General features: G+C 38.7%; 1 protein-coding gene across 1 annotated transcript in view; it reads right to left on the bottom strand.

Moving 5' to 3' along the window:
• Positions 1 to 24,142, bottom strand: part of LOC122791800 (low-density lipoprotein receptor-related protein 2-like) — a 1,119,352-nt gene that overhangs the window by 131,936 nt on the left and 963,274 nt on the right. Inside the window, exon 26 of the mRNA XM_044059752.1 lies at positions 9,843 to 10,043. Within this exon, the coding sequence (XP_043915687.1) occupies positions 9,843 to 10,043 (201 nt within the window). The remainder of the gene's footprint in view (positions 1 to 9,842; positions 10,044 to 24,142) is intronic.

The following is a 24,142-nucleotide window of genomic DNA, read 5'->3' as shown; positions in this document are numbered from 1 at the left end:
TCTCCCAAGAAGGTCAGAGTACTGACAGTGCACCTCAACTGATGTCTTATTTCAAAAGCATCATTTCACCACACTGTAAATTTCCAGTTAATGTGTCTGCAATCAGTTTCCCACCTGGGGCCTTCAAATCACAGTGAAAGTGCCTTATACCTTGCATGGTCCACTTTCATTAGTAACGTACATTTACCTTGAGGGAAAGAAAAAAACATCCCCAATGCAATTTACATTTAGTCAATTCAAGCAATAAGGTTAATAAATTGCTCTTAACTTTTAAATATATACTAATACACTCATTCTCCCTAGCAGCTAGAAATTACATTGTTTGCAACATCCCAAGACTTTTCAGGCTGAATGCCACTAATCCATCGCGACTGAGCCAACACTTTGAAAACAGCTACTTCATTATGCATGCTATGCAATTCCATAACTGTTTCTCTACCTTGCATTTAGAGATTTTCTTGCCTTGCTATTACTAATCAAACCAACATTCAATATAAAATCAAATTCCTCCTTGGTCACGTAACTTTACACTACACGCAGTGAGTAGTCTTACAATTTTACTATGTTACACTACCTGAAAAATTAAATGGTTTAAACCCCCCCATTTAACTTAAAGGACAGTAAAATGAGGTTCATGAGTTTCAGTTCCCCCATCATTTTAAGTGTGCAATTATTGCTCCACATATTTTGCAGTACTTACCAAGTCACTATCAGTCCTTACAGAGTTTTCACTGTCTCAACCACAGCTTGAGATTCAAATCCCAGCTTCTCCAAATTTATGCAATTGTTGTTGCTCATTTTCTCTCTAATGGAAGCTGGTTTGAATCCAAATTTCCAGTTTTTCTGGTCAATTCTTGGGCTCCTTTGTCATTTCAGCATTTTCTTCTAAAACAAGGGAAACAGTTTCACATGCGCAATCTTTTGAACCTTCCTTACTAGCAGAAGGAAGAGAAACAGGGTCCTCCCCTTCACTTTTTTGATTGGAGTTTTGTTGACTAAACATCTCTAAAGCCTAATGTTATCCCACCATGGAAACATTTCGAGAATGGATAAAGCAGGTGGAGTGTCACTGCAGGGGTCTTAACTGTTAATAGGAATAATCTTGCTTCTGTTAAGTAATCATTGTCTACAAACACCCTGGCATAAATTTTTCAACCTTTGCCCTTTTCTCACAAATATTTTAAGAAGCAGTTTGTTCTACTATGCTTGCATTTAAGTAGTACAGATCTTTGCTACTTTCTGGAGACTTCATTTGGGATATGGGGCACACTCATGAACAGCAAATCTTACTGTGGGATACCAATCCCACTGCTTATGTACTTTCAAGTATATAGTCCAATCCCTCAAATGTCTCTGGTACTGTAGACTCGTTGGTTAACATTCTCTCTCTTTCCCTTTATTTGTTCTTACAGAATCTTTCAGCTTCCCACTTACACTTCTGTGCATCTGCTATAGTTTTCCCTGCCATGCACTAGGTGCCATCTTCTGTACAGATATTGCGAGTCAGCTTTCCGCAGACAAGCCACAAGTGTTCTGTTCCACATCTTTCTACTTTTTGGTCACTTTCCTAAATTTTTTCTTTGCCAACATCCAGGCAGTGCATTGTGCTAATCAATTAGTTTCATCCAAATTTATAACTTCCACTAGCTTAGAGTTTCTCTGTTATCACAGTAAAGTTTGGTGTGCACCTCAGTCAACCATCTTTGAAGTTAGAGTTCAGAGAAATTGACAAAAAAAATCAGATTCATCTATTAACAGTACGTATAACCAATCCAGAACCTAGGTGGCTTGCCTTTAAGGCTTTCATTAAGTGTCAAGGAAAAACAGATGACAAACTTAAGATGGTGAAATAAAGCTCTACTAATGCAGTATAAATGAATTCGAGCAAGACTTCAAACTTGTTACTTGGTAAATACGAAATTTACCAGACCAAATCTCAGATGTATGGCTATTGGATGCAAAATTCTATACAGAGGAATTTTAGTCCCTATTAAAATAGCTAAATTATTAGAAAGTTTAGAAACAAATCTTTTAAAAAGCAATCTCGATCCCCATCAGGAAACCAAGTTAAATGATCCCAGAATGGTTGCTCAGTTTTTAACAAATGCACCCTAGAAAGGTTTGCCTATTTATACTATGATCTTCTGCTCTACGCAAAAAAAGGTTGCCAATTTTCTTTATTTACACATACTGGATAGTAATTTCTGCATTTAGTCATCTGAATAACATTTTGCAATGACCGTACTGGAATACGGAGTTGTGTTGCACTCTTGTCAAACACAATCTTCAGTCTGTCTCACTGACATCCTTCACAGCTAGAAGCCTCAAATTCATTCCTTAAATGTGGGAAAAATTGATACTGTCCTTCAGTCTACTGGCCTGTGATTATCTAAAATACTGAAGCTGATTTTTTACTAAACCCATACCAAACAATGGGAAGGGGATTTGGAAAAGTTATTAAGCAAGACAGCTTTGTTAAACACTATCAAAATAAATCCACACAGGTTCATAGGCTGGTACTAGGCGATCGGCCCTAGGGCCTATACAATACTAGCCATAACAATTCCCTGGCTATTTCTTCCCACACTATTTACTTCCCGGGACCCCTGGGAACCTGGAAAACATTAAGGCTGTTTTTCTTTTGGCTTTTCTCGGTTAGGGGTCGCCACAGCAGAACTCCGGTCCGTTAATGATTGGCAGTCGACTTTTATGGTGCCGAGGTGCCAGCCCGACGCCCAGCCTTCAACGAAGGCACGCCCATTCACGCATGTCTTTCGAACACCACTCGACTGCAGGGAGGACATGCAGACTCCAAATAGAAGGCGCTCCAGCAGAGAATCGAACAGGAGAACCTCTTGCTGAGGCGGCAACGCTACCACTGCACTACCGCGGCAATCAACTGTGTGCTATCTAAAGAAAAAACACCTATGGCAATTGAGTCTGGAATCCTTTGATGGCTTAGTTTCTGATCAACTCATTTAGACTATTCTTGAAAAGTTGGGCTTTTCAAGCTACTCCAACTACATAAATGGGCTATATCCCCAACTGCCAACAGTCCTGACATTCCACTCAGTTCTATGAAGAGAAATTTATTACAGTTTATAATTTCTGGAAGGGAAGTGGAAACATCTTATGCCAGTGTTTGGTAGTAGCATTCTTGTCAAAATCTTGGGTTATGTTAATGACATTTTGCCTACTTTTGATTTCTAACAGTAACATCTTTGCATCTTAAATATACCCCATTTATAGTAAACTTCTACAGAAATACTGATAAATGTGTACTTCATATCCAATTACATGAAGTTTCATAGCTTGGACCATGTTGGGCTGCCACATAGTATCAAATACATATGCTTAAAGAAACTCATGTAATCCAGAGCCAAAAAGAGACTTGACAGAGTGACTTGAGATAAAAATGTGCCCATATTCTTACTATATTTGTCTCAACTGCTACATGCATTGCAAATATTTTCAGCCTTTCCGATTGTTCTCATGTATATTTAAATCACTTCAGTAATTCCTTTGCAGAAACTGATTTCCAAGAACTGCTTACACTTAGCCATGTCCATTTACTGAAGGCAGTATGCAGCCTCTTAAATGTCATACTATTCAGAAGGTAACCTCTCCCCTTCTGTCACACAGACTAACGCACTTGCACCCATTTAGTCAAGAACTGCAATCACCTTTCACTCTCTACTCAGCATTAATATCAGCTCCATCAGATTACTCCTCAGTTAAAGTTTTTCCAGTTGGGACAAGTCATAACACCATGAGGATGAAAATAATTTGTTCTCCCCTACCTTAAATTTTAAATTTCATTCCACTTGTAGTTGATCTCTCACAAAGCAAGTTAAACTACCTGGTATAGCAAATGGCCTTGCTGAATGGAAAGAAGCTTAGGATGGGTGAAGTTTTTCCTTCATCTGTGAAGACAAGCTGTTATATTCTATTTGCTGCACCAAAATGTTAGATTTGCCCGATTAAAAAAGTAAAATTTGCTGTGGCCTCAAAATGCAAGGTCTTTGTCAAAACAGTCCTTAATGAAAACCTAAACTAAGTTGAAGTGATTTGTTTAGTATTTTGCCAAGTAGTAAGAACAAACTGCCACTTCGCAGTCATCCTTCACAGCAATTCCTAAATGGTAAAAACAGATTATAACTGAAATAATCTTTACCACTAACCTCATTAGAACACGTGATGAGACTGTAGGTTATGTTCTACACACTGCCCTTTATGGGCATACATTGAACACAAGTAGTGGCCATGTAATGTAAAACATATTGGAAGAAAATGTATTCCATGCTGAATTAGCATAATGCAGGCCCAGATACAACACCAGAAGAAAAATACATCGCCCAGAAGCCTTCTTTCTGATCATCAATGATGTTAATGATGCACTCCATTCCAGACTTACTGTAATTGCAGAAACGAGCTAAAATAAAACCAGAAGGTAAAGTTTTCCTCAGTAAACATGGCTAACTGTGGTAGACTATCTTCAACTGTACTTGACGTTTACAGCAAACGGCAATGTACTTTAGGTTTTAAAACTGGAGAAGGATCTCCTGGTATAGAAGTGGAGTAGTAGTGGAGGTGACACTACAGCTCTAGTTACTCATAGGGAATCAGCATGAAATAAGAATCTCTCCCTTTTCTCTAATGTGTATTTGCCATTTTCCAATAAAACAAATATGTAATTTCCCGATTTAATAACGGTTTACAGTGTGAAAGCAATACCTAGTCTTGTCTTTAAACTTCCGCAGTAAAAACCAAACTGTGCTGGCTAGAGTTACCTCCAACAATGAAATGAACAGTAAAAAACAAAGCAGGAGGTAGCAGCCATGGCTATATAGAATAACAGCTTTATTAGTAAAAGAGGAGTGCGCTTTCATGGCACCAGCCCACTTCATCAGACAATCAAAGAACAGTAAAGAACAGTAAAACACAGCATTTATACCATGCTCATCATTGCCATCAACTACCCAATTTAATCCTTAAAACCATATACCTAGTATAAAAAGTTTTATACCTAGTGTGAACAATTTTAAAAGCTTAAAATTAAAAATTAAATTAAAAATTAAAAACAGCTTGACAATAGAAACAGCATATCACATCAGACAACTTAATACATACAATAGAAAAGTTTAAAAAAGTATAGAAGGTGGAGGGGGGGTGGTTTCTACCCATTTCTTTAAATCCATTTAGAAGAATGGGTTTAACATTAATTTTGTCATTCAGGCCTACCCCAATGTTAGCTCATAGCCTTATTGTCAAGCTGTTTTTAACTTTAAGCTTTTAAAATTTTTCACACTAGGTATAAAACTTTTTATACTACGTATACGGTTTTAAGGATTAATTGGGTAGTTCATGGCAATGATGACTGGTATAAATGCTGTGTTTTACTGTTCTTTGATTGTCTGATGAAGTGGCTGGTGCCATGAAAGCGCTCACCTCTCACTAATAAAGCTGTTATTCTATATAGCCGTGGCTGCTACCTCCTGCTTTGTTTTTTACTGTACTTGTCTTTAAACTTGCTTAACAGCTTTTTTCCTTTCTGTATATAGTAAAGAACATGTGAAGTTAGTGACAGCCTAAAATGGTAGATTCAGGTTACATGTACATTTCTCTCTCAAAAGGCAGATGCTCCATTATATTATGCTTTTAAACATGTTACCCAGTGCATTTTAGTGGGAAGGGTCTTTTTACAACTCTCTACTGGTAGTTCCACATAGCCAACAGAATTGTGCAGGGTGTCAAACTCTTACAAAATCCGACTGTATTATGTTCACATTTTCTGATGCATCTTTACCAATCAGATGCAAGTCTGCACATTGTGTATATTTGCTACCTGCTTGTATTCTTTGTCTATATTTTTCTAAACATGTCTGCCTGAGTTTATCACTCAGTGATGTACTGTCTCTCTTTTGGTATGTGGAGCTTTTCTCATTGGGCCTCTGCTGAAAATGGACATATCCAGTCGGACTATCCCAGTCAACAAATGTAAAATAAATAAATATATGTTCTGCTTAAGGTATGGCTACAAGACTTTTGAAAGAAAATGTAGCACTTCAGAGCTGGAATTACAAGAGTACAATTTCTCTAAAATGTGCCCTCTGTCACTAGACAGAAAAATCCTGCAATCAAGGATAGGTGGCCAAGCCATCTTCAGAGCTGAGCAGATTCAAATTCATCAAAATGAAGAGACCACCTCAGATGCAGTTATGTACCTCATCATCCAGGTACAACTTCCCTATAAATGTTAAAGGGCACCATAATGGAACATGTAGGCTGCACACACAGACTTTGCAATCATTCTACTATCACAATCTGCCAAACTGCATTACATTTTATATTTGTTATAAATGACTGAAAGTCTTCTGCTCACTTCGGTAAATGTAATGTATTCAGAACATCTGTACTACAGCAGAATTAGAAGACAAGCACTCCCCCCAAAAGTAGGGATTTTTATAAAAAATATGAAAAATCCCACCAATCAAAACTTAACGCTAAATTTGTGCATGTCCTAAAGGGTGGAATGGCAGTTTTAGGTATAGCTCAATCATTCACATACAATACTATGAAAATTTAGTAACATTTTTAGGCTATTTACCCTACTTCCTCTTCAACAATGGTATTTAAAATGGCACTTTTTAAATGTTAGTGTATATGGTTAATGCTTTGGGGAAAGAACATAACATGGCACAGAATGCAACATGAAGTTATGGAAAAGAGTAGTGGAAGCTAGGTTAAGGGAAGTGATTATTAGTGAACAGTACGGTTTCATGCCAGGAAAGAGCACTACAGATATGATGTTTGCTCAGAGTGTTGATGAGGTATAAAGGTCAAAAGGAGCTGCATTATGTCTTTGTGGACTTGGAGAAAACAAATGGCAGGGTGCCTAGAATGGAGTTGTGGTATTCTTTGAGGAAGTTGGGAGTGGCAGAGAAGAGTCGCATAGAATATGTACGAGGATAGTGAAACAGTGGTGAGGTCTGCAGGAGTGATGGATATGTTTAAGGTGGAGGTGGGATTACAAATCAAGGATCAGTTCTGAGCCCTTATTTGCAATGGTGGTCAGGTTGACAGACGAGATCAGACATGAGTCCCCATGGGCTATGGTGTTTGCAGATGACACTTATCTATAGTGAGACTAGGGAACAGGTTGAGGAGACGCTGGAGAGGTGGAGATGTGTTCTACAGAATGGAATTAAGGTCAGCAGGACTAAGAGAATACATGTGCGTGAATGAGATGGAGAGGAATGGGGAGGATGCAGGGAGTAGAGTTGGCAAAGGTGGAGTAGTTTAAATACCTGTGATAAACAGTTAAGAGTAATGGTGAAGGAGAGAACAGGGCAGGGTGGAGAAGTGTCAGTAGTGATTTGTGACAGACAGGTACCAGTAAGTGAAAGGGAAGGTCCAACAACAGGGTAGTGAGACCAGCTACGTTATAAGGGTTGGAGACTGTGGTACTAACAAAAAGGCAGGTGTCAGAGCTGGCAGAGTTAAAGATGTTAAGATTTGCACTGGGTGTGATGAGGATGGACATGATTAGGAATCAGTATATGGAGACAAAGCTAGAGTCGCAAGATTGCATTGGTTTGGACATGTGTTGAGAAGGGATGCCAGGTATATCGGGAAAAGGATGGAACTGCCAGGTAAGAGGAAAAGAGGAAGGCCTAAGATAAGATTTATGGATGTAGTGAGAGATGACAGGCAGGTGATTGGTGTGAGAGCAAGATGCAGAGGACAGGAAGAAATGGAAAGATAACCTGCTGTGGTGACCCCAAATGGGAACAGCTGAAATCAGCACAGAATGCAAGTCCGTAACATCTGCAGTGTTGTACTATTAGAAATAAAAAATGTACACAATTCTCCAGAAGTGAAACTCTCCGGCCACTTAAAAATGCCACTACTAAGAATTCCTATACAGACAACAAAAAAATGACTAAGCCAGATTCGTTGATATGCCTGAGAGGCCAGCTGAGGATACAATGGCAAGTAGTAGTGTATACGAAAGGGATAAACAAAAGTCCCTGAAAGTTTTGACAGTGTTGTTAGTTACTGAAATACTGCCTCATATGTAGGTAATTAATGCAATTTTTAAAGATAATTCAAAATCAGTCTGACATGGTGCTCTGTGAATGGGCGTACCTTCGTTGAAGGTTGTGCGTCAGGCCTGGCAAGCCAGTACGTAAAAATAAACTGCCAATCATTAGCGGACCGGAGTTCCACTGTGGCAACCCCTAACCGGGAAAAGCCGAAAGACAAAAGTCTGACATGGTGCATTGTAAACTTCCTATTAGGGGTTGCCCAACACCTGCTCAATGTGGGGAATGCATTGAGTTGGCACTACATCAAAAATGAGACATTTGTCCAAAAAGTAACTTGATCCGTCACTAGAATTATGCATCATCCCAATATAAATTAATGAGTCACTGTATTATGTAAATATTAGGCCAAAGCAACAAGACCATCCTATAGCTTAATACGTTCTAAAACTGCATCAAAATGTGTAGCAGTTTCAGCTCATCTACAGGCAAGCAGGTTTACACATCCATTAGGCTGCTGGCAGTTGTCAAGTTCACAGCCAAAAATGACAAGTCTTGCCAACATGCCTATTAAATGTTAAAATACTAGTGTATTATGCCATCAGATTCAAGCTCTTATCTCAGAAACGTTTTCTTTTTGAAATATTACTGTAAAGGTTTTTGCAGGTACAGACTAATATCCACTTGACTGGCTGCCATTCTTGCCTTTTGGTCCATCATTTAAGCTTGTGTATCCAATTGCCTGCAACATTTATGACAATATGAAAGCAATACAGAAATACTGCCATTTATAGTGTGCCAGTCAGATCAGAACTGCTATTGGAAACGAGCTAGTGTAGTCCCAAAATATTCACTTCAGCAAGGTGTTAAAGTCTTTGTACATGGTTCTTTCAAGGGTGGATGATGCTCAATCTACAGAAGTGCTGTATGAAAGAGATACAGAGCAGACAAGAAGATAAGTACAACAGATGAGCACAGCATCTACCTGAAAAGCATAAACAGAGAACTAGAGAATGTACTACCACCACCACAGTTAACAGGAAAGAAAGGCAAATTCTGGATGCACACAGATAGTGAATTAAAATGCAATTACTTAAAACCATTACAGCAAAAAAAAAAAAAAAAACTAGCCTAAGCAAAAAAAAAATCATAAGTTATTCAGGCATTTTTTCAAGGCAGACATGTACAGGTACTGAAATTCAATTGTAGATGCAGACTTGCATGTTCAGTTTCCTCTTTAAATTTCCCAAGTTTCTATTAAACCAGTAAAAAGATTCAGTATATCATGCTGGTGGTAAAGTCCAGTTTAGTGTGTATAGTAGTATTTACATGGGAGTACTGAAGACAGGTACACTGTATACTGACCTTTGCATGTCATACATCACTAACAAAGGACATGTAGCAGAATAGGAGGATTTTGCATTACAGATAAATGAAAATGCTGCCAGATGTAAAATCACATTGCTACTAAGTATTCCATACTGGAATATGCAGTCACATCAGAACTAATGTTTTACTAGCATGATCATTCACCTGTTCACAGTATGCAAATAGTGCTTGTGAAATGAGATATCCATATCTGTTACATAACATAGTCATCTCCAACTCTTACATACTTATTAAATAATCAGCATGAGAACTTGCAATTTATCAGAACTGATGTAAGCAATACAACCACAATTTTATGCTTGCTCAACTTACCTTAGACTATGCAAGTCAAACAAGAGTAATAGTCATTCTACTACAAATAAGGTTACTTAAAATATCACCATCTTTTAAGAAAAGATTTAAAAGTACCTGAAAAATGGCTCCAGGAGATGCAAGCAGAAGGAAGGCAGTGTCCTTGGGAGATACACAGGTAGATCCATCATCAGATAGTAACAGTCCCATAGGACAATGGCAACTCCCCTTTAATCCCATTCTCAGCAAACACATATGAGAACACATAAGGTTCTCACATGGATTATTGGTCACTGGCTGGAGAATTTCATGCATAATCTGTAAAAATATGCAAGCGACAAGGATTTGGATAAATTAGTCAAACCCATAAGCATAACAAAGCAAACAGAACATTTGCCAGAAGTGTACCCAAAGTATTGTTCAAGTCAAATTTCTCATATCAGGTTACTGAATGAATGGTAGAAATTGTTTTTATAATTTTGACAAAGTAATTGGGGAATAGTTCTGTCAGACAAAAATGAATGGCTCAAATACCCTGGAGATGGGGACCTTTAACACTCTGCATCAAATATTACACAATTAAAAAGCATCTAGAACACAAATATCACCGGCTATCCCATTAAGGCTGAATGCACCTCTCAGACCACAAGTTCATGCATTCCTAAATACAGCAAGGTACTGTAAAGATAACCTGAATGGGAAACTAGTCTGTTGGCAATACAAAGAAAAAAGGTTTTAAAAATAATGCTTGCATTTACACAGCAGTGGCAAACTCTTTGAAGTAGAGAGTCTGAATTGCCAAGAAGATTAAACTGAACAGTGAGCATTTCTCTTTAGGAACAAATGGCTTTATGTCATGAGCTAGAGGGGATGTTTGTAAAATGCGTCTATAAAATGTCGATTAGACTTGGAAAAGACCATCCTACTGAACTAGTTTTGACATACTTGAACATGCAGCAATCAGGATACCTTAGCAAACCAATCTGTCACATGACTATAGATGGTCATTCCTAGTAGTATATTTTAACAGTTGGGAGACTATAGAATGCTTCTATGGTGGAAAGCAGGTCACAATTACATGAAGATTCTGCTGACATTGTCATGACATTTTATCCCCAACTAAACTGGGAATGAAAGTCTCAGGAAATAGTGATGGGGAATACCATAGGTAACCTAGCCAGAAAAATTTGGGAAGTAAATGTCAACTAAAAAAGTCTACTAGGACAGCATGAAACTGTAGACTAAAATGTAAATACACAAGTCTATGGAGAAAAATTAGGAAGAGATTTATACAAACATTAAAGCAAATTATGCAAAAATTAGCTTTCTGAACCTGGCAGAGTATTAGCATGCGAGAACATAGCAGGAAAAGATGTCTGAAAACCAGTGAGAAAAATATCAGAATATTTACAGCTCATTTCAGAAGACTATCCAATGTGACCACAAGCATGAAATGTACAACTTCACCAAAATCAGAATTACTTAAGCTTGACAGCACATGTTGCTGACATATATTTCAAAGTATTACAGGCCTTGACAAATGTTGAAGATACAACTGAAAAGTTTGCAAAAAAGCTAGCAAGCCACGTGAAAAGAAAAAAGTGAGTCTTGCACTTAGAACAGAGGAAGGCTCTGAATAGCAAATGAGCAGCTTCCTGCAATAAAAGGAACAGGGTTTGATACCTTTTACCTACTGTATGACTCAGAGCCAAGTTCTAGTACTCCTTTCACACCCTTGAAAACAAGACAAACAGCAGAGAGACCTAGTTAAGGAGGAAATTGCACAGCTGGAGATGTGACTCAATTGTCCTCAGACAGTGAAACATGAGCTCATCAGCAGCTAACTCGTCTATCATTTCAGCCAAGTGGTAGACCCTTTGCCCAACACTAAAAGCAGAGATGACTAATGAAGATTACAATATGAAGATGTAATACACCATTAGCATAAAACAGCAGTAAACAGGGAAGTATATAACCAGACATTTTACCAAATATAAAGACCCCCCCATAAAAAAGTACAACCAAACGGATGGAAAGTGTGATGAGAAACTCACTAATGAGAAATCTGGCACAAAACACTTGATTTAGGCTTTTTCTAAAATAAACTTGTGTTATGCTATCTTCAATAGCACATTGAGGCTGTGGTGTCAGGGGCCTATGCCTCTGCCCTTTTTGCTCCTGTAACCCAGGACTGCCTGCCAAACAATGCTTCTGTCCATCTTCAGTTACATGACCACAGACTACCAGGAGCTGCAGATGTGGGGACCCTTCAGGGATTGTTCTCTTTTCCCACTGTCTTATTTTAATTTCTGAAAGATAAATTGACAGAACTGTAGGCAGTGGTAATACACCACTCAGCATAAACTTAAATTTCATTTACTTTTATGATAAACATGGGGAAAAGGATTCCTCTAGCAGCAAGTTCAGCTCTACAGCCACAACCTGAAACATTGCCATAACTTTTTAACCACTTTTGGTCATCACCAGTAATGTTTTCATTCACTGTTTTCTCCCCACTCAAAGAATATCAAGAAAGCTCATTTGTAGGCAGTTTTGGCTTGGTCATGGGGTAAGGATGGGGACAGTGCATAGTGTCTAAAAGCTTCATGTTGAAATACATTTGCTGTGAAAACAGGATTCATGAGCATTAGTAGCACCACTCATTTGCATCAATATTTATGTCAGGCAATGCAGAGGGTGGAGTGCCCTACAGCAGTAACTAGAAATACATTACTGTGGCCGGTATTTTGTTTTTGTCAAACACACGAGGCAATTGCCAGAACTCTGTTTATGGGACAGGCTGTGTATGAAAGCAAGGGGCAATTACACAATTCAAGCAAAACTATAATTGATATGGCTAATTAGGAGGAATGCTAGCTGAATGAGTGTTCAAGAGAGACTGAAATAAGTTAGTTACTGTGGTCATTTTCCCAGGACTTGTAAAAATCAGGAAGAGATGTACACACAAGATAAAAGGCTTTTTGGGAAGTGCTGAAGAAATGCAAATGTGTTGCACACAGAAGCAAATTGTCATTGCATCATCCTTGTCCAATAAAAATGATCTAGCTTGCTAGGAGTTGGTGTGCATTTCTAACAGCAATCAGAAATATAGTAGAGAGCCAGTTTTGCATTTTCTCCTCAATGGGACTACACAATGCATGTATTTTTCAGAGGCAGATGACATATGAAAAAAATGACAATTTTACAGAATTACTTCTGAATTAACATGGTGTGCATGGGGGGTAGTCAAAATGCAACATGGTAATTTATGAAAGATTCCTTCAAAGTCATATCTTTAAGAGAGGAACGTTCCCCTACGACAGTGTGGGTACATTTTAAGAACTATAACCACCACCTGAATTTGTGTTCTACCTATGTGGAAATTGCATATGGCCTCTAGTCAGAATTGTAGTCATAGATGTACTTTGCAAGTAAATACATCTGCTTGAAAGCTTTGAAATGAAATCTCAAAGGTGGGCTGAGATATCCTTGTGGTTCTAGTTTATGTGCATTTACTGAAACCTGACATTTTATACATACTTGCTTTTCATGAAAACAGTACAGTTGTCAACATATTAGAAGTAAAAAAAAATCTAATTTTTCCAGATATTTGCCACTGGGGTAGTCACCCCCCCCCCATTTAGACATGTGAAGAAAACTGAGAATGTGTCTTTATAGCGGTAACTACTGGCTAATCACATTTTGTAGCAAGAGTCATGATACATATTCTAAGAAATTTACTGTTAAGCACGTGATCACTAATAGTTCGACAGCCATTTGAACACACTGGTTTTGCTGTTCGACAGAAAATGTATATTTTCCCTAAACTAGATAAAACAAGTCCCCATAGATCTTATAATAATCAGGCAGTGATAGCACTGCAGGAACTTAAAGCAGATTTTAAACTTTATGATCCATTTAAATATAATAAGGACCAAATGAATCCAAATAACTTCACATTTTATTCGAGCTGTCATAAAATGTGGTCCAGGATCGATTTCTTTTTAATATCAGATACACTAATGTGTTTTGATCCCTATATATACATACAAGCTCGTTATTTGTCGGATCACTCCAGGATCACATTAACCTTTAAGAAAGATACTTGTCATAAATTGCATGCTAGGGTTATAATTGGACATTAAATCCATATCTATTGCATAAAGAGGATGTATTAAAAGAAGCTCAGGAGTTTTTAATCAATTATTAAATAAGCTTTTAGAAAACCGACATCCATCAGACATAGAATGGGCAACTATCAAAGTGCAAATTAGAGGAATGTTCATCCAAAAAGCTACTTTCTACAAGAAATTACAAGTGAAAGATATGCATGACTTGGAATCAAAAATTGAATTATTAGATCAGGAATTAATTAGAAATTATAGTAAACAAACCGAAACGGAATTATTAAATTGTCAGAAGAAACTTTTTTATTACAAAACAGTAAATTATCATTCCATGAACAGAAAATGCTGGTAAAATACGCTAATCACATACAGACCCCGTCAAAAGCACTAGCACGTATTATTAATCAAAGTCACCTTCCCAAATCCCTGAAATATACTTCAACAATAAAACATACACCAATACGGAAGATATCATAAAGGTTTTTGAACTAATATTTTCAGAACTATATGGTGAACAACAGGATGTAAATCCAAATAAGAATAATAATGATTTTCTTCAGAAAATTATATTTCCAAAGATTAATGATGAGCTTCATATGAACCTGATTAAACCTATTTCTTCAGAGGAAATAACTGATGTTATCAAGAAATTGAAGCCATACAAAGCTCCGGGACCGGATGGTTTGACTACAGAATTTTATAAAACTTTTAGTGATATTCTGGGGAAAATACTGTCAGTGGTCTTTAACTATATTATTAACAATAAAATTACTGACCCACACTTTAATGCATCGAAAACTATTCTCATACCAAAAGAAAATACTGATCGACAAAACCCGGATAATTATAGACCCATCTCACTTTTAAACATAGATATGAAAATTATGACATCGATTTTGGCTAACAGGTTGAAAATGGTAATTAACCCTATAATATCTGATGAACAAGCCGGTTTTATAAATAGCAGACAAACTATAGATAATACATTAACACTGCATACAATGATTTCTCATGCCACCCATAAAAACCATAATCTTTACGCACTTATAATTGATGCACAAAAGCATTTGACAGAGTGAACTTAGAATATTTATTTGACATTTTAACATGTTTTAACATACCGCAAGAATTCACTTCAACTTTAAAAAAATTATATACCAATCCTTATACAAATCTAGTCATTAACAGGAATCTTTCAAAAAGAATTCAAATTAAAAATGGTACACGTCAAGGCTGTCCTTTATCTCCCTTGTTATTCAATTTGTATTTGGAACCTCTATTTTTGCACATTAAACAAAATATCTATCATAATGCTCCAAGGATCTATGGTACGAAGATCACAATGGCTGCTTTTGCAGATGATTTGAGTATTTATTGCACAACACCTGTTTCGATACTAATAAAATATTAAAGGCAGTAGAAGAATTTGCAAAATTTCCAATTATAAATTAAATTTAAAAAAAACTAAGATATTCCCATTAAAGACACCTACATCTTTTTCACTATTACCATTAGTAGGGCAGGTAAAATCAGAAGAAAAAATAAAATACTTAGGAGTGGTTTTCTCAACTGAGAACAGAGATTTTTATCTCAATAATGTTAAGGTTATTTGGGAGCAGATAGTATCTGACTTGAAAAGATGGGATAATCTGAAATTACCAATAATGGCGAAGACTTCAATTATTAAAATGAATATACTTCCTAGATTACTATATATTTTTAGAGCATCACAAGTTCAAATCTCCAAAAAATTCTTCAAACAGCTTCATACAGAACTAGCTAGATTTCTATGGGAACCTAGAAAAGTTAGGATATCGTATGATAAATTGATGGCTCCAAAAATAGGGAGGGTTGGATCTACCTAATTTTGAAACATATTATTTAATAATAAACACCAATAGACTTTTAAGAATAATTAACTTTGATGGGTGTAACTCGAAATGGGTTCCCAAATGGCTGGTTCTTAATCATAAACATGTCAAGGAATTGGATATTAACTGCAAGGCATTACCTTTTTTAAACAAAAATACTCTTAAAGTGTACTTCGTGTTGGAACATATCAAAACATATATAGTTTCAGTACAAAATCTCTTTAACTCATTAAATCTTTTGCAAAGTATGATAATTCTTCAACCATTTCACAAAAATCCAAATCTGAAAATTGGTAACCAGCTGATAGACCTTAAGAAATTCCCACTTATAATTAATTTAACCCTACTTGATTTATATCCTTTTTTAGGTATCCCGATTCACAATATTTTAGAAGAGTTGAATCTCCCCAAATCGTATCTAATTATAATAAGACAATTAAAAGACCTATCAATAAGTTACCTTAGTAAAGGGAATGACATAATTAAAGAAGAAGATTTAAACATGTGTCTGAACTTATGGCAAACCCTTACACAGGAATGTAAATATATAACTGCAGCATATGGTTTGATTAAAGAAATAAAATATAATAATCAAATATTAATTTCCAAATACTGGAGAGAGAAATTGTTGACAATTGAAGAAAGTAAAATACTAAAAGCAATTCACTTAACCATAAAATCTGTGTCCCTTCAGAAGCTATTATTTACCCAATTGATGATATTTAATAACGTATTATATGCGTCTCACTCTACACAAATTTAACTCAAAGAACTCACCAAAATGCCCATATTGTATAGATCAAACAGCCGACCTCCTACATATGTTTTGGAGTTGTAAATGTATTTTCAAACTCTGGAATTCCTTGAAACTTCAACTACAAAAATGGGATATCAACATTCCACACTCTCCTGGGAATTTACGATTTTACATATTCCACCACCCAACTTGGAAAGAACCCAAAGAATTATACTAGTCAATATTTTTTGTAGATGAAGTTATATATAGCTTCCAATTGGTTGAACCCTTTACAGACATCATGGCAAAATTTCAAGATAGTAGCCACCAAACATATTCTAGCACATAAATTTCTAATTAGTGATCATAAGAAAAATGTAAACAATACAAAAATATGGGAACAAATCTTTAACATTGTATTAGCTTAAAGTTCCATTCCACTATTCGCTGGGAAAAACTGAATAACTGTTGAATTTTATTGAGATAAGTCTTATATGGTTACTAGTTCTTTTTTCTTCATTATTTTTTTTTTTAGAAGTGTATAGGTATGTATAATGATTCTATGTAACTGTTGGAAGCATTCATGTACATATTGTAAGTAGTTGGTAGTACTGTATTAGTTGTTTGGAAAAAATAAAATAAAGAATTATTATTGAAAAAAAAAAAGAAAATGTATATTTTGCATTTTCCAAAATGACAACTCAATATTTGTCTGAAACATTGTTCCATTATGGAGAGAACATTCTTGCTAGGAAAAAAAAGGATTCAGCGTTGATACAATGCTTTCTCTGAAACGAACTCAATGTTTCACTGAAAGCACTTTCAGTAAAATTGAGTAAACTGTTTTGCAGGAAGCAAGCTCTCACACTGCCTGAATTTAAACAGATCTATGCCAAGACCATACAACATTGGAAAAAAGGGAATTTTCCACTATTGGTAAATGTGCTTTTGGGCAAAACATTTCCACTGAAATGGCGGCTGATTGACACTACCAGAAAAAAGTTAAGTACTCACCATAATATTCCATATGCACTGTTCATTTGCCTTCATTCTGTGGGATAGGCACAAGACATCAGTGCAGAGCTGGCCATATCCAAGCTACGGTGCCGAAACTGAGCTCTCCTTTACCCATAATGCCCCTCTCCCTCAGACAGTTTGCCTGACAAATAGGTTCCTGACCCAAACCCACAGAAAAACATGGTGACTTTCAACAACCCCTACAAGAGGAGGCAGAGAGAGAACAGACTACCTCCTCTGCCAGGCCAAGTACTCATGGAAAAGGGAAGGAGGGAGGGAAAGATGAAAAATCTAGTACAAATTCTTAGTACAAATGTTTCTCAGTAGTTTGTTTCTGCTAAAAATATCCCCTCTGGTACACAGCTGAATACTGCCTTGAATAGGAACCACTAGTGCATATGTGCATATGTGGAGGACTGACTCAGTAAATTTCTCGACACTAGCAATTAAAGAACAATGCAAATGGAACATTATGGTGAGTACATAACTTATCCGACATTGTCTTCATTTGATCTTCAACCTGTGGGACACAGTCCCCTGCTACTCGAACCCTGGATGTCCCTAAGGAAGGATGTTTTGGACAGAGGCATTTCTAGAACACACACCTGGGCCCGAACAGACAGCATCCTGTCGGTGAGAAAGATCTTACACAGAGATATATTCAGTGCTCCGATTAATTCCAGGGAATGGAGAGGCTCCAGTTTCGATTTGGGAACATTTATCGTGATGCCGAAGGTTGAGGCTAACTGAAGGAAGTGGTCACTGGCCTGAAGCTGATGCTTGGTGGGTGCAGCTAAAAGCCAGTCATCCAGGTAAGGGAAAACCCATATCCCCTGCAGCCCGAGATGCTCAGATTACTGCTACAACTTTGAACAACCTGGGTAGGACAGCCAGGCAACACACTTCAGGGTTGCTGGAAGGACCTAGCAGGGTGGGAGTCCTGAGACCTTTGTTCCCTCAAAGGCCTCCTGCCCCTAGGGTGGTGTCAAAGCATCATTCCCCAAGCTGCCTCTAGGGGAAGAGTTAGCTTGGTGCATCTTGATGGAAGGCCCTGGACTTCAGGATCTACTTCTTACTACCTCTGATACCTGGAGTGGTCAGTCTAGAGAAGATAGTCTCTGCCGACATGGACTCCAGAGTAGACAGAGAAAGCTTATCAATGAGCTATCTCTGCAGTCTAGTAAACATGCACCATGTAATTCAGCACCCTCAAAGAGAAGGTCGATGACATAAACATGCTTCCCCAGTCTATTACTCTGGACTCAGGCGGCTGGACAGAGGAGCTCTTCTAGGCAAGCTCCTTTTCTTCGGTGAGAGACTCAGGGGTGGAGTCAATGTGCCGCCTCTTCCACAAGTGCTTCTGGTGGACTTCCTTGGAAAGGGGGGGGGATTCCAGGGAGGAACCAGAAGCCTCGGACCCCAAAGGGAGAGAAACCTGGAGGATAGGGGGCAGGCTGCCGTAGAAGTGGAGTACTGGAGATGGGGATGTCCAGAGTCCAGCTGTAAAGGATCCAGAGGGGGAGGCATAGAGGACCTCAACACTGAAGTAGAGATTACCTTATCCACCATGAACGCATATTAGCAGGAGATTGGCACTGCTTGCATAGAGGCACTCTATGCCAGCAGAGCCAAAACCCCAGACCAGATCTGCACAAACGGGGGTGTCAGTGCAGAGCTGCTCAGCGCTGAAGCTCCAAGGGGAAGGGAAGGCACTGAAACCCTCAATGCCAAGCCCTCAGAACTGGCACCAAACTGACTCCACACAGCCCTCCAGCACCATAGAGAAAGGGGCTAAGGAACTCAAGGCCATGGTCGGCATTGAAGAAACCAAAAACATTGACTCCAGCAACTCAGACATCAAAGGGTCTGGAAGGAAATACCCCCTCCCCCCGCTCCCAGTGGGGAGGAGGTGGGAAGGACTCCCAGCTGGATCTGAGCCTTCAGGAACAGTCTTCATCAGGTGACCCACCTCTCTCTTGGATAAACTACGGGATGATCTGGCAGAGGCGGCCACAGATGCAGGTCTGGAGTAGTGCCTGGGCAAGGCCAAATCCGGGGACTTGGTAGAGAACCCTGGCTGAGGGGAAGATAACCTAGGCTTAAACTTAGGTTCACCAGCAACAAGGAAAGATTCAAGTCTCCGCTTCTCCAGGGACCTGCCATTGCCTTAATATTTCTCTCTGCTTTCCTGTCCATGTCCCTGCTTTTATTTTCAGGTGACTTAACTGGAGGTGGAGTCCCTGCACCCGTACCAGAACTGGGTAACAAACCCTTTAGAATCAACTTGTTGCATCTGTCAGTGAGGATATGGGATGAAAATCCTGCACAGATAGAGCACCCAGTGTCTGAGGGACACCTAAACACACTACACAGCAAGTGACACGGTGGGAGTTTATGCCCACACCCAGTGCATTTTCTAAATTCCACACCCTACTCTGACTTGTCTGCTTTATCAGCCATGACAGAAAGACAGGAAAAGGAAACCCAACCAGAAGAGACTTGGATATAAATTTTGTTCTCTATGAAGAATGTGAAGGGTAGGGAAAATTCAGAAACTAAAAGGAAGTTTTAAACGGCACCTGAGAACAAGGATTCTCAACTAGCCAAAAACTTGCGACCAAGAGATCAGATGACTCGCTTGTAGCTGAAATGGCAGCAAACAAGATCTGGGGTAGTGAAGGAGAGGGGGGCATTATGGGTAGGGGAGGAGCTTAGTTCCAGTATTGTAGCTTGGATATGGCCAGCTCGGCACTGATGTTGGTGCCTATCCCACAGGTTGAAGACAAAAATGTCAGATCAGTATTTTTATATGCTGTAACATTTCTATACTTTAAATGCTCTGAGATCCCCATATATGAGATTCTATTGCTAGTTTTCCCTAAACAGTATTAGGCTCTGCATAACAGAATGAAAGTGATTGTCCTGAAAACTTCATCTTGAAGCATCTGAGACTCATTTGAATTTAAGATGAATTCAGGTTAGCAAACAGACTGATCTGAAAACAAATCTGTGGCCTGCAGTTCTTTTCAGAGTACAACAAAAGCCATCAAAAACAATGTTGGTGTGATTTCAGACCTAAAAGTAGTAATTTTGGTACAAATAATATTTTCATTCTTTGAATGTGTTTGAGTACAAATACTGACATTAAAATATTTCTCATTAAAATTCAAGACAGCTGCTATGTTTTTAAGCAGTTTTATATTTTACAGAGGGAAGCCATTTGTTCCGTTATCTTACAGAAACTGCACTGATTTTTTTGCTGGTTCATCCAAAAGTATTTGCCTCTGGCTTATTTATAAATGTAGCATGCCATTAAAGGGAATTGAGCCAAATTCCTCTGACATGCTAGAGTGATTAAAACTGCTTTCATAACAGGCATACACACACACCCACATCTCTCTCTATATCCACATACATATGCACACTTTTGGTGACTCATTTTCATTATAGTTTAACTATGTTGGTTCCAATTATACGACGTGCTACTGTACTCCGATTTACTTATAACATTTCCTATGGTACTTGCTATGCTGTCCTCATCCTTAGTATGCCCATTCGCTAGATCACAATACATATGCAAGCTACATCATTATGACAAGCTGCGACTTAGAGGTGATGAAACATCAGCCCAGTGCCAGTCTTCCAATGACTGGTGTGGTCTGTAAATTTGCTGTGTGCTTTTACCTACCTCTAGTACTGCAGCCACACCACAATAAGGTGCAACCAAACACAAAAGCTCTTCCACCTGCTGTTAGAGCAAACCTGCTTTTCAGAATACACCCACCCCCCCAAAGAAACATACCTTCTAGACTGCACCTTCCCATTTTCTGCAGATTTATGCATCTGTCACTTTGTGACCTAAAATCAAAACATACAGAAGCGTAACATGTGCACAATGCAGTGCATTAAAGGGTTTGTAAATATTTTGTATACATTTTCAAAGGTTTGCCTTGTACCGGTTCTAAAACTTTGGTACACGATATTCCTAGTGTCGAGAAATTTACTGAGGCAGTCCTCCACATCTGCCCATATGAGCTAGTGGTTCCTATTCAAGGCACTATTCAGCTGTGTACCAGAGGGGAAAATGTATGCTAATTTTAGCAGAAAAACTACTGAGAAACATTTGTACTAAGAAATACCGGGTTGAAATAGTCAATGAAGAGGTTGCATGCATCTCAACATACATATCTTTAAACATTGTGTAGTCTTCCTACATAAACCTGTTCCCAACAAATTTTCAAGTTGGCCTATACAAGCTCAAGACGCATGTTCAGCAGGACAGCAGTCAAATGAAACGCGTAAATGATCTACTGAATCAACCCGTGCCGGTGTATGAGCTTATCTATACAAGTGTAGATAATACACGACTACCAGAGCATGTATTCACATACGAATCAACATTTTTAGCTTCTGTTTAGGACAAACTAGGTTAACTACAAAATGAAGTTTTCAAAACCTGAAATGCACTTGCTGGAAGTTTCATACCTAAAGCAGCAGAAGTGATGCTGAGTGAGTAGCTTCTGCCAGATATGAAGGCTTTTCAAAGCAGGTCAACCAATCATTTTGCTCATCATTTAGCCCTTACATGTACAAGCCATAAAAAACATCCAGCTAAACCTAAATGCAAATTATTTCTCAATGAAGCTAGTGTGTTGTACTTGAGTAATTCTACCCTCACCACCTGGCAGCAATAACTTGCTTCATTTTCTTGACTTTTCATACCTCAACATCTACAGGGTGAAGTTACTTACATAAATCAAAAGAAGCTTAAAGAAAACCAGGGGTGAGCATGCCATCTCGAAACAGTTTAGCAGAAAAACAGACTATTCTGATACAAGAGACATTTTAAAGCATGAAGTTAGCAGAAATACAGCACACAGAATAGTGATGCTGGGAGCTACTTTGCTCCATAAATTTAAGATGACAAATGCAGCATAGCTAACTGTTAATGTACATCTCGCTTAAGAAACAGCCTTTGGCATATCTACTTAAGCAGCTGAAACTGTACTCATGTTTATTCACAGGTTCATAGGTTTATACTAGGCTATCTGCCCTAAGGCATTTATAAGCCTAGCCCAAAGTTTTGTGGCTTAAGCCACCCCTTATATGAAAAAATACTGTGCCCATTAGTTTGTTGTGCCTCTGTCCAGCAGTGACACAGAGATGATTCCCGGGGTAAACCTACGATCTCCCATCCACAGGACTGGGATTTTATTCCACAGCATAGGGAGTCTGAGTGATAAATCTATCCCTCCAGCACGTCCTATTTATATCCATGCTAAGGTTTAAGTTGCTTGCTCTAGTGGTTTTGGTGGATTTGGATTTTTTGAGGTGGAGCATGTCCATTAATTCTGGGTTGGACATGGCCTTGTATGTCAGGCACGTCACCTCTGAGCAGACTGTATGCGACTGAATAGAGCTGGAGTTTCTTCAATCTGGCAGCATATGACAGATTTTGGAGTCCCTTTATCCTTTTGGTGAGGAACTTTTGGGGTCTCTCCAATTGCTGCAGATGTCGGGTGAGATACATCCCGAATGGGGCATTGTACTCTATCATTGGTCTGATAAGTGAAGAGTACAGGGGAACAATGACCTCACTAGAGCTGGATGTGAATCCCTTCATGATCAGGTGGGCAGTGTAGAAGGTCTTTCTAACCACTTTAGCAACGTGAGTGTCAAAAGAAAGGCCACTGTCAACCTAGGTCCCCAGGTCCCTGATAACCTCTTCTGTGCTTAGTGGATTGCCACCTATATGGTAGCTTGGGGTTACCTTGTTTTTCCCGAAGGGTATGACTATACATTTTTTGGCGTTTAACTTCAGGCCATGGTTCTGGCACCAGCTATCTGTTTCCGTGAGTTCCTTCTGAAGGATATCCGTGTCAGATACACTTTCCACTATGGCGCCCAGTTTGCAGTCGTCTGCAAACTTTGTCAGCCAAAGTCCTCCCATGTTGGCCTGTACTTCTGAGAAGTAGATGCCGAACAATAGGGGGCCAAGGACCGAGCCCTGTGGGACACCACTTGTGACCGGCTTGGAGTCTGACATAGCGCCAGCAACTCTAACCCTGTGGGTTCTATCCTTAAGCCAGTTTGCAACCCATCTTGTGACATATGGGTTTACATTTAAGCTGATAAGTTTTTCTACAATACCAGAGTGGGGTATTGTGTCGAAAGCCTTTGCAAGGTCAAGGTAGGCTGTATGGACTGCCTTTCCCTCAATGGCCTTGGTGACTGTTTTGAAGAAGTCGACCAAGTTCAAAAGGCATGATCTGCCCTTGACAAAGCCAAACTGGGTCGGGTCCAATGTCTGCACGTCCCCTATATCTTTGTTTATGAGCTCCATTATGATCCTCTCCATAGCTTTGCAGACTAGACTTAAGCTTATGGGACAGTAATTACCAGGGTCCGTAGAGGCACCGCCTTTGTGGAGTGGGACCACAGTTGCCATACGCCACTCCTTGGGCACGTATCCTGTGGTAAGGCTGAGATTAAACAGCTGCCTTATGTGCGGGTTTAATTCCTCATTTAGCTCGTGTAGCACACAGCCGGGGACACCATCCGGTCCCATTGATGCTGTGTTTTTAGCTTTAGAGAGAGCAGCTTTCACCTGCGCATTTGAGATGTCTGGGAGGCTACACTCCACTGGGATAGTTATCTCTCCTTTAG

The sequence above is a fragment of the Protopterus annectens genome, chromosome 17.part0 (assembly GCF_019279795.1).
Source record: "Protopterus annectens isolate FY-2018-M chromosome 17.part0, PAN1.0, whole genome shotgun sequence".
In the NCBI taxonomy this organism is placed as follows: Eukaryota; Metazoa; Chordata; order Ceratodontiformes; family Protopteridae; genus Protopterus; species Protopterus annectens.
Note: the sequence above shows the minus strand (reverse complement) of the source record. Positions and strands in the feature narration are given on the sequence as shown.